At 43.8% G+C, this 12276-nt stretch overlaps 1 protein-coding gene across 1 annotated transcript in view; it reads left to right on the top strand.

Moving 5' to 3' along the window:
• The window catches only part of APBB1IP (amyloid beta precursor protein binding family B member 1 interacting protein), a 58774-nt gene that overhangs the window by 19837 nt on the left and 26661 nt on the right, over nt 1–12276 (top strand). Inside the window, exons 2-6 of the mRNA XM_066629028.1 lie at nt 2937–3008; nt 5274–5361; nt 5474–5778; nt 7959–8036; nt 11995–12154. Of these exons, the coding sequence (XP_066485125.1) occupies nt 2937–3008; nt 5274–5361; nt 5474–5778; nt 7959–8036; nt 11995–12154 (703 nt within the window). The remainder of the gene's footprint in view (nt 1–2936; nt 3009–5273; nt 5362–5473; nt 5779–7958; nt 8037–11994; nt 12155–12276) is intronic.

Here is a 12276-nt window from a genome sequence, read left to right as displayed (position 1 = left end):
AAGTCACAGATTTTCTTTGCCATGTGAAATTATTCTGACAGCCTGATTCTAATCATGTATCTTCAGAAACCTCAATTTCAGTGGGACTTACTTTCGGCAGCAAGTAGGCTTAGACATGGCCTGTGAGAGGAATTATCAGGGGGTACAAAGTCTCTTTTGGGCGCCTTTGCAAAGGGGGAGGGGTGAAACAGAGTGGGGGAGGATGGTGACGAGTGAGCAGAATAGGGGCAGGGAGGGACAAAGCAGGGTGAGGGGTGGGTAGAGACAGCTGGAAAAGTCTTTGGAGCCCAGATCTACCCACCCATGTGGCATCAGTAGTGTCCCCAGCATCCCCAGTCATGGTAGTGTCCCCAGCAGATAGGAAAATGTCAGATCCCAGGAAATTTCTGGGCCCCCTTCTTTGGCTCCTGGGCCCCCCTTCTGACCCAGGGCCTGGGTACAAATTACCCCCTTTACCCCCCAATCCTAGGCCCTGGGCTTAGACTGCTAACCTGTGCTTTTTTTTTTATTCTTTTACCCTTTAAAAAAAAGAACAAAACAGTTTTACCATTCTTTTGAAATGCACGAATGACAAATATCAACAAGATATTAAATTATTTGTCAACCATTTTCCCATAATGATAGCATATAGAACTGCAGGTATCAGAACAATTAACTTTTTCTCCTATTTTACAAAGGCTTCAGCTAGGGTTGGGAAGGCAGTAAACCAGTGGTTCTCATACTTTTTTGCATCAGGACCCACCTAAAAGTAAAAAGTTTCACTTTACCAGCTGCTCAAGCCTCTGTAGCTATAATGTCGAGTGGGCAGCATTGCTCCCCACTCATGTAGCAGGTTGTTTAAGACTTGATGTACAAACTACTCCTGAACCACCAAAAATTGGGTCATGACTCCATTGGTCAGGAGGCCTGCACTGTATCCAGCACAAGATAGGGGCCCAGAGTGCCTCAGCCGGAGGTAAACTCTTCTCCTTATACCTGGGTAAGCCACTGCAGTCTCAGTTGGTCTCCTTGGTCTTGTGTCCCTCTGGCATAAGTCAGAGGAGAGTGAAGCAGCTTGCAGCCACTCCACGCTGCTTGGAATGGGGCTAGGATCAGGCATATCTGCTGGGTCCCAGCTCCGCCTGCCCGCCTCAGGGACTGCCCTCCCCTGTCCGCCTCCACCCCAGAACACCTCCTTCCTGCCTCCTCCCTGCCCATCCCAGACCCTTGCGTCAGCTGAGCTTGGCCAACGCAAGCCTGCCCACCCAGGTTGGCGTGGAGGCTAAATCCAGCCTCCGCGGGCCAGCACACATCCCTCTGCCAGTCCAGCCGACTCTAGAGGAGGCACAAACGTTCTCTACGGCACATTAGTGACCCTCCTGGGCCGGCGCAAGGGACTTGCACTGGCCCAAGGCACACTTAGGGTTGTCTCCTTAGGGAAATGGCATTATTGAGTAAGGGCCCTAGGTACCTGAAGGCCCATGATAACACAGCTTTGCTGAAGCAAAGCATGTGTGATGTGGTCAGTAGTTGGGAGACCACCTAAGAACTCTGTGATAGGTCACTGTTAGACTCAGTAATAATGATTAAGAATACTGTACCTGTGGAAAATTTCAGTGTAAGTTCTCTGCACGTTGTTTTTCCATGTGTCGAGTGTCCTCCAAGGAATGAAACTTCTTCAAAGATTGACAAAACCATGCACAGTCAAAGAGAAAGTTTTGGATTGTGTAGGCAGGACTGATGCCATCATTAGGCAACTAGGCAGCCGCTAAGGAATAGACCTCAGAGAGGTGCAGTACTGAGGGTCACTGTTGTTGTACAGAAGATTAGCTTTTTTAAACCATGTTAAAATGCAACTGACAGTTTATATATTTATTATATATAATTATAAAATATAATTATATTATATATAATTATAATTATATATATATATATATATATATATATATATATATATATATATATATATATATAAATTTTACAATAAATGCCACAAGAATGCTGTGGAATGTAAGTAATTACAAAGTCTTGGGGGGAAAAAATGGGAAGAGTGTATGTAGTTAGCTTTGCCTAGGGTGCAAAGTAGCCTGGCACAGGCCCTGTGTATAGGGGCTTATTCTGTTGGAATCTGACCCAGAGCCTGAGAATATTTTAGGCAGCTTGTCAAGTCTGTGCTGTTCCAATGAATCTTTGGTTTGGAATGCTATCTGGCCCAAATCTAGCATCCAGTTGACATGATTTGTTGCTTATTGCTTATTTGTTGCTTATAGCTTCTATTGACAACTGGTAATTTTTGGGTTGCATATCTCATATTTTGTTTTAATTCATGCATAAAATATTCCCTTGGAGGAGAAAAGTAATCCAGAGACCGGGAGGGGGGATCAGTAACCCATGCTGTATGATGGTCACATGATAGGAAATAACTCTGAGAATTGGTCTTCCAAAATGTTTTACAAATGAAATTGATTCAGCACTGGTTGGGAAAAATTTATCACTAGTTAGAAAATTCCAAGTGGAAATCACTGTATGTATGAATATCTTTTACAACTCAGGCTGGAATCCTATCCACGCTTACCTGGGAGTAAGCGCCATTGACTATCATGGAACTTACAGCTGAGTAGACATGCATGAGGTTGGGCCTTCAGACCATTGGCTAACTAGGTCATTATTGTCTATTCCCTGGAGTTCTCCAGGATTTGAGGTAGGATATTTCCCAGTATTACCTGGACTTGAACCTGGGACTTCTGCATGCAAAGCAGGTGCTCTGCCACTGAGCCAGAGCCACTTGGTGTAGGATAGCACGTCTTGAACCAGGAGTGACACACTGAAAGCCTTGACATCCAAGGAGAATCATAGGCCAAGGCACTTTGCTTTCTTGTAACTGACAAGTTTGTGATGTTCTTAGTAGACAAAGTGATGTGATGTTTCGTCCTTGACTGATTTTTTTTTTCCTTCAGATGGAGGAAGCCTGTGATGACATCGATCAGATGTTCAGCGACTTATTGGGAGAAATGGATTTACTGACGCAGGTAAAGCATGCATGGTTTTAGAAAACGAGTGAAGGAGTTGAGAAGCAAGACACTTATTTTCCATTTCCCCCTGCAATTCCTCAATGTATGTTCAGCAGAAACTTAGTATCAGCTTTCTTTCCCCAATTTTTTCAACATTCAGAGAGAGATCCTGGCATCTGGGTGTTAAACTGTATGTATGTATGTATGTATGTATGTATGTATGTATGTATTTGATTATTACCCCACCTTTTTCCCTAAAGGGCACTCAAGAAGGCTAACAACCAATTAAAATTCATCACAGATAAATACAAACTATAAAATGCACATTAAAAGCCAGTCAAGAGCAAGCAGTTTATCTGAATCTTGGTAACCAACCAGCTCACTTGCCTGTGAAATGGCAAAGATGGTGGCATGTAAACACCTGCAGTGCAACCAGTTTCACTCTTAAAAGACGTTTGCACCAGAAAGTATCAGAAACTCTTTTCTGTACAGGCCGAACACTGCATTTTTAAATGAGGAAGGGCATTGAAAAACCTGGCAGCCCAATCCTAGCCTGCGGTGGAAGAGGCAGGTCAGTAGGCCTGTGCTGTATCCAGTGCAGGGTTGGGGCTGGCTGCGGCTCAGTATGGGGCAAAGGGAATTAATTCCCTTACCCCGGGTAACATGGCAGCAGCCCCAGTGGGACTACTCAGAGCTATGAAGTGGCGCAGATCTGAGCAGCTCTGTGCTGCACCAGGTCACCCGAGAGTGGGATTAGGATCTGGCCCCAGGCTGCCTGCAGGCCTACCTAGTGCCCACCCTTCCCTAGCCCTGGAATGTCCCAGTTCTCCCCCCCCCGACCCTTTGTTCCTTTGCCCAGGGGTAAGCCTGAATGAGTCTACTTAGACTGTGCTAGCAATTTAGCTGGTGCAAGTTCAAGTGGATCTGGCAATCCACTCGACACCACTGATATCTTATCCCACTTCCTTGCTTCAATCTGCCCCTTTCCCCACCCTGTTCTGCCCCCTTCCTGTCCAGTTCCACCTACCCTCTGCGTTGACTTGCCAGTGCTCCTTTCCTTGATCCTAACTATATTGCATTTAGGATGGATGTTTTGGAGATGCACCTTTGTTCTTATTTCAGTGTGAAAATATAGTTAAAACTACTACTAAGAAGGCAGAAGCCGTAGCAACTGTTCAAACAATGAATGAGGGGAGCCTGAGGAAAGCTGTTAATGATGCTGTCAGTGTGTCTTGGCACTTGTTAAAATCTTAAGCCAACTAAATGGAAATGATGTACAATAAATTCTTTTCTTTGTCTCTTCTGTCATATTTGATTATGTTAATCCTTGTTCAGTGCCTAGTATAAAAATACTGTATTGTATTTCTATTCCTTGATTTTATCAGTTTCCTCTTTCATTGCATGAGGAGGTCGTGTCTTTTTTTTTTGCATACTTCCATTCCTACCATTCCTTTTTTTTAGTCTGGGCAGATATGCAACAAGTCTACTGAGAGACAACTTGGAGGAGTCAAATTTCCACATATGTTTGTGAAAGAATTCCTCCATCAGCTGATTCTGCCTGAGCCAGATTTCACCTCAGTGAGGATTACAGACAGTAGGATTTAAAAATAAATAAATAATTGTGCACACCTAATTTTTCACTAGCCTAACCTTAAGGACCCGACTTGACGAGATGCAAGAGATTCTAGAGGGGTAGCTATGGGGCAGCCCAGTCCTGTCCTTGGCAGCTCTGCCAGTTGCATCAGTGCCAAAATGGCTGCTGCGGCATCCGGTGGCACCGCCAAGGCTGCCAGAGGTCTCCTTGAGGGAAGCCCCAGGCCCCAAAATGGGACTTCTCAAGTCTGCAGCATCTGCACACTCCATGTTGCTGGAAATAGGAGCACTTGGATTTCTTCCTGTTTTGATATAGGGGAGGGTGAAATAGTGATTTGGTCCAAGCTTCTCCTTCTCCAACAAATCATCATTCTTGGGACTACTTTACAAATTATGGTAAAGATGGGTTCTTATTTTTCACAGTTTGGAGGAAAGGGGCATGGTAAACCTTCACTTGGGAGTCATAACTCCTAAGCAGATATATCCTACATGCTTTCAGATGTTTGTATGGAAAACAGCATTTGTAGAGAGAGATTTGTGAAGTCGCAGTCCTCATAAAGCAGTTCATGTTCTGAAGAAAGAAATCTGCCTAGCCTGACTGCACACATGTTTCTGACCCTAGGGACAGAAGAACTAATTTTGACATGACTGGTACTTGTAGTAATGCTCACTTTTGTTTTTTGCTTTCAGAGTTTGGGCGTGGAGACTCTCCCACCCCCACCTGCAGAGGCATCAAATGATGACTTTAATTTTGCAGTTGGTTTCAAAGATTTAAATGGTAAGTACCACTGCTTTGGTCTTGGAGGAAATTTTAATGCCTTGTCAAGTGTGCCAAGAGTACTAGTGGGACTGGAGACCCTCACTTTGGGGGAATTTTTTTTTTTCCACAGAATCTTTAAATGCTTTGGAAGAAACGGATTTGGATGCTTTGATGGCTGATCTTGTAGCTGACATAAGCGAAGTGGAAAAGACTGCATTCCAAGGACAGAAGGCTGTCTCGTGTGATCAGCCAGCTGCAATGACACAGCCTCCTGCAAATGTTGCCACATATGGGTATCAGTCAGGCCTCACCAATCTTGCTATTGCACGTGTTGTGGATGATTTACCACCTCCACTTGCAGAAGTAGACTTTGATCTTCTTCCGCCACCGCCACCGCCCCCACCTCCAAGCCCACCACCTGAACCACTTACTCAGGTGAGCAGACAGAAGAACCTCATTTCAGATCGCTCCTAGGGCTCTTGTTTTTGTTTTGTAAATATGTTCATAAAAGCAATGAAGAATCTAGAATATGCAGGTGACAGACCCTGGTGTTGAAGTAGTATGAGGTTAAAGTAGTATTTTATTTGGCAATGATTAGACGGGTTCATGGAAATATCCAGCTATTCAGAAATGTTGTTTGTCCAGAAAGAACAAAACTAGATATAACCTGCACAAATTATGCAGGGGATGGACAGAGTGGATAGGGAGATGCTCTTTACACTCTCACATAACACCAGAACCAGGGGACATCCACTAAAATTGAGTGTTGGGAGAGTTAGAACAGACAAAAGAAAATATTTCTTTACTCAGTGTGTGGTTGGTCTGTGGAACTCCTTGCCACAGGATGTGGTGATGGCGTCTGGCCTAGACGCCTTTAAAAGGGGATTGGACAAGTTTCTGGAGGAAAAATCCATTACGGGTTACAAGCCATGATGTGCATGTACAACCTCCTGATTTTAGAAATGGGCTATGTCAGAATGCCAGATGCAAGGGAAGGCACCAGAATGAGGTCTCTTGTTATCTGGTATGCTCCCTGGGGCATTTGGTGGGCCACTGTGAGATACAGGAAGCTGGACTAGATGGGCCTATGGCCTGATCCAGTGGGGCTGTTCTTATGCTTTTATGTTCTTATGAAACAGTATATTGGTTCTTAATTTGAGGCTGTGGACCAGGAATTTCAAAGACCCCTGCAGCACTTTTCCATATTGCCTGAGATCTTGATGAGAATGCTAAAATTTTCCTGCTGAGGAGACAAGTTACTTGTCAGTTACAACTTTCAAAATTAAGCTGAAATGTAGCTTGCCTCTTCAGTACACAAGACGCTGCAGGAAAGACGATAAAAAATGGAAAGAATAATATCTATCAGGAGAGGAACACGTTACGAAGTGAAAAGCAGTTGAGGAAAAAACCTTTTAAATGTGTGTGATGGCCATGAAAATATGGTCAGCCACAAAAACTCCCAACTAGATTAGTGGTATTCAGTGCAGCAAAGTGTAAGAACCTCTTCATATTAAGCAGTGGTTCTTACTCCTTTAGCACAAGGACCCACTTTTTAGAATGAGAATCTGTCAGGATCCACCAGAAGTGATGTCATGACCAGAAGTGACGTCATCGAGCAGAAAATTTTTTAACAACCCTAGGCTACAATCCTAACTACACTTATCCGGGAGTAAGTCCCATTTACTATCATTGTTAAAACATCTTCATAGTAGCCTGTTAAAAGCACAGATCTGTGACAGTTCCCCAAATGCAGTTACACACCATGTTGGCATACAGCCTAACATACTAAAAATAAAATATTGAATGGGGGCCCACCTGAATTTGGCTCATGACCCACCTAGTGGGTCCTAACCCACAGGTTTGAGAAACGCTGATATAAAGTATTCTGATGGTGGGAATGCAGCTTGTTTTGGGAAGTGAGGGAAAAGATTGTACTTTTAAAAACAATATGCTGAACATTGGAAGCAGTGACAGAACTTTCACAATTAAATTAAAAAACAGAAGAAGAAATAGGTAGAGATGTGATTTTTTCCCCCGGTGTCGATGAAATAAAAACACATATCACCACTTTTTGCACTTCTGATTTTCGTAAAAGAAAAAACAAAACATTTTTTACAACTAATTAACTGTGTAATGACTGTGGGCCCAATCCTGTCCAACTTTCCAGCCCTGGTGCAGCTGTAATGCACCCCCTAGGTGAGGGAAGAAATGTTCCCTTACCTTGTGGAGGCCTCCATAACTACCCTCCCACCACAGAATGCAGCGCAAACCCCATTGATATGGCTACACCAGGGATGGAAAGTTGGATAGGATCTGGCCCTCAGGCTGCATCCGCTGACACTATGCCACCTACATCAGCTACTTAGTACACTTTTAAAGTTATTATAATTTATAATTATAATTTTATAAAAATGTACCCTTGGAATAAAAGCACAGAACACCACTTTCTGCACTTTTTCCTTGGGAAAAAACCAAATCTGCAAAAAAATAAAAACATCTAAGAACACCTCTAAAAATAGGTGTGTTGATGAAATAGTAAGGAGAGGAGCATCCTTGCTGGTTTTGTCAGGTTTGAAGAAAGGCATCACAATCCTACTTTGCCCTCTTTATTGCAGGAAGAACAAGAGGCTCAAGCAAAAGCTGACAAGATTAAGCTTGCACTAGAAAAACTGAAGGAAGCCAAGGTTAAAAAGGTAACGTTTGTGAAATACTGGCATCCGCACCTTAACCTTAAAGTGCTGTTGTTGTACTGCAGTCTGCATTGTCCCATTTCAGGTATGTTGATGTCTGCCTTTTAGACAAAGATTTGTCACTCAGGACCCAATCCTAAGGAGTGCGTGCTGGCTCACCGCTGGCCCGCAATGTCACAAACATGCCATAAGTCACATTTGTGGGCCCTAGTGGCCCATAAGTCACATAGTGACCCCTGGCCAGTGTTGGGCTAGCACCAGTGGAGCACCGGAGTGCCGCCGCTTAGCAGTCATCCGGACTGCTGAGTAGCAGACAGGTAGGTGGAGGTGTGGGGGGAGGTGGAGAGGAGTCTGAATTCAGAAATATTGGGAAACTATTTGCCCTCCCAGCTAATTCCCAGGGGGTGGGAGAAGAGTAGAGTAGAGTTTATCTACTCATGCCACCAATTGTTCATGCCATCAATTGTTCATCCTTGAGTAAATGCCTCCTGGCTTGATAAGAGGTCTCCTGCCACGTGAGTGAAGTCCTTCTCTTTGATCCTCTCACAGTAATAGGCCTGGAGACAGCAAGCCTGGGAGTGGCATGTGGGGGTCTGGAAAGGCTGTTTCTGGACGCCGTTACTGCATGAACTGTGATTTGCAAATCAACCTGAAACCATGGTTTAAGATCCTAGTTTGTTTTCTTCACATTATTGGTTGGCAACCTTCAGTCTTGAAAGACTATGGCAGGGGTGCTCAAACTTTCAACTTTAGGGATGCTGGACCTTTAACAAGTGTATAGAAGAGAGAATTGCAGCAGGTGCAACTTGTCATCCCACAGATGACAAGCTGCACATGCTGAAATTCTCTCTTCTATACACTTGTTAAAGGTCCAGCATCCCTAAAGTTGAAAGTTTGAGCACCCCTGGACTATGGTATAAGCCTACAGCACCTGGTATTCCCAGGTGGTCTCCCATCCAAGCACTAACCAGGCCTAACCCTGCTTAACTTCCGATATTAGGCATGTGCAGGGTAACATTTGCTGCATATGCCATCATTTGTGGGCAAGCTTGTGTTCAAATATAGTGTAAAACCATGGTTTGGTTAAATCAATCATGGTTTTATGTTGGGTCTGAAACCAGCCCAGACACAGTCTTGATGGTAAGCAGAATGGTTTTATATTGACACAGGAATTTTTATATCTGCATTTAAAAAATTCATTCATTCTATAGGCCACCTTTCTTCAGTTTAAATGAACCCAATGCAGATTACAGAATTGCAATTAAAATAACCAACACAGTTGCCCAAAACCTTGCATGCATCCGTCTTTAGTATAATAAAGACTGACACATGCAAGGTTTCAGGTAACTGCATTGGTTACCAATTTACCTTTGATCCCAAAGCAGCCTCTAGTGTAAGCTAGGCATGTTAACCAGTCATTAAAGCAATGTAACTTTCTTAACTGTCAAAATACAGATCAAATGTGGTGCAGAACAATTTAGGGCCCAATCGTATATGTTCCTAGCACCAGCGCTGTGCCCTCGTGCTGGTGCTGGGTGCTGTAAACATGTCGTAAAACATATTTACAGCTCCTGGAGAGCAGGGAGTGCTGGAGTTGGGCTGGCACTAGTCAGATGTCAAGGCCCAGCACCATCAGGAGATGAATGCACTGCTGCTGGAGATAAATGAAACTGCCAGGTGATATTGCAGCCTCTGGGGGATGGGGTGAGGGTGGGGGAGGGTGGAATGAGGGTGAAGGGAGGAACTGGTGTGGGGGGGGTGAGTGGGACTGGTGGAGACTTGCTCTGCCAGAGCCTGAACTTCGTGTAGGGCCAGAAGGCCTAACATGGAGGCTCCTGCATCTGCTCCAGCAATTTTGCCAGCATGGATGCAAAGAGACCCATTGCTGGGGCCAAGGCTTTCCTCAGAGGAAGGGGACCGTCTCCCCTGAGGAGACTTCCGGTGGCTTCTCGGCACTCACTGGATACAGTGGTAGGTGCTTTGGCACCGCTGCTCCAGCGGGCACCAGGAAGCATAGGATTGGGCTGTTAGGCCTCTGAAGGATCAATGCTTCATGCTAATGATGTGCTCAAAACTAGGAACTAGTGTGTGATCAGTTTAAAAAGATATTATGTATCCTATAGGGACATGCTGCTGTATATAAGGAAAACACAGCATGTTTGTTTAAAAAAATAGGTGAAACAAATGTACACACAACTTTTAGAGCTATAAAAATAGAGAGCAAAGAGTGATGTGCTATGAGGTTAGCATTCCACGGACACTGTAAAAATGTTGTTACCATATTTCTAGGCAGTCAAGAACCTGCTTAACTGCCTCACTTTTTTTTCCAACAGTGCTGGAGATTATTAATGCCTAACATATTTTTTTAATACCAGATGCTACCCCCCAAAAGGGAATTAAACCATTTTTAACTAGTTTAAACCATTAAACTTCTTTATTTTTCAAAATGAGGGCAAAATGTCTATGTATTATTTCTTGTCTGCAGTGCCGAACCTGTTTCTGTAGAAGTTTTAAACTGAGCCTTTGATGAAACTGCATTGAATTTTCATGTAGGGAAGCGGTCTTTATTTCTCCTTATTACCAGGCAATTTGACTCTTTCTACTGCTCTTCTCCATATCTATCTAGGAAGCCATTTTCAGTTTATGCCTCATTCTTTTTCCTTTTTGCCAAAGATTGCATATTGCTTATTTTAAAATCATGAAGTGATAGAAGGGAATCTCTAATGCTGCTTCCAAATATAATATATATTAACAGGTTATAGTGAAGACAAACAAATGGAAAGCATTTCTTTATCAATCCCGTCCCACGCTTCTACTCCATAATTTTTCTACTGGGGATCATGGCATTGTCTCTCTAGGTCCTGAACTAAATTAAGAACTAAGAACAAAAACTATGAATTGGCAGAGATGCTTCACAGCCTCCAAACTCTGGCCCCTCGGCTGGATCTGATGTGCCCAACAATTGTGTCCAGGCACAGTGCCGATGTGCCAAAGCCTTACTGTTCTGGCATGAAATGACTCATTTGCACCAGGCAGCCGCTTCTTCCAGGAAAATGGGGTGTGGATCCTCCTGGGGTGATCAACAGCATTCGTGGCTGCCTGGTGCAAAACTTTGCCAAGTCATGGCAGAAAAAAACAGGTTACTTTGCGCCAGAAGAGTAAGGTTCCACCCCTGCCACGCTGTGCCTGGTCGCGATCGCCGGGTGCACCATGGGCCTCGATTTGGAGACTGCTGCTCTACAGCACGTTCAGTGTTATTTTCAACTAAGGACAGGCACCACAAGGCCTCTCCCATGTTTTCTAGGCCCAGTTACTTCCTGCTTCTTTGGAAAGGTAAGTGGGTCTAGGAAGAGGGCACTTCAAGCTCCACCCAAACTTGAAGCAACCTGGGTTTCAGATGGTCAGGATTGTTTGAATGGAGTGTGTTTGTTCACCAATTCTAAGTTCAGCCTCATATTTTTAAATGGCTGCAGGATGGGTAGCTAATTGACATAAAAAACACATCTTTGTCTGCTTCTGTGCCTTTTATCAGCAGCTTGATCTGCAGCAATTCAATTCATGAAGCTTTTCATGGCAGGGATGTTAACTACTGGAACCTGCTGTTATTTGCAGATCAATCGGCTGTTAAAGCTGGTTTAAAAAAAATGACAACCCTTTTGCTATGCAAACTGTGTCCTTAACAGTTTATCAGAGAAAGACAGGATAGTACCCCTAGGATATTTCACTATGTTTTTGGGATACTCTTTACCCAAAGCATAAATTAGCTCTTATAAATGGAAAGGGCGGGTGGACTGTTCATTGGTGATGCTCCCTGAATGTATTATTTTCCCAGTCCAATTGTGGACACGCAATGCTTTTGAATCAATAGTGATCCTTCTTATCAGGCCAGGCAGATTCTTGACCACATGAGCCTTTCAGTCAGTGCTGAAATTAACTGACTCATTTATTATTCTTTCCTTAGCGTGTTGTCAAGGTGCACATGAATGATAACAGTACGAAGTCTCTGATGGTAGATGAGCGGCAAGTGGCACGTGACGTCTTGGACAACCTCTTTGAAAAAACCCACTGCGACTGTAACGTGGACTGGTGCCTTTATGAAATATACCCAGAACTACAAATTGGTAAAGCACCTAGCAGCATAGGATTTCTCCTTCTCACGTTGTATTTGCACAACTTTACCAGGGAGACAACTTGCTGTTGTTGCATCATGTGACATTTTACAGTCCAGAACCTATTATATATG

This window comes from Tiliqua scincoides, chromosome 5 (genome assembly GCF_035046505.1).
Source record: "Tiliqua scincoides isolate rTilSci1 chromosome 5, rTilSci1.hap2, whole genome shotgun sequence".
Taxonomy (NCBI): Eukaryota; Metazoa; Chordata; class Lepidosauria; order Squamata; family Scincidae; genus Tiliqua; species Tiliqua scincoides.
Note: the sequence above shows the minus strand (reverse complement) of the source record. Positions and strands in the feature narration are given on the sequence as shown.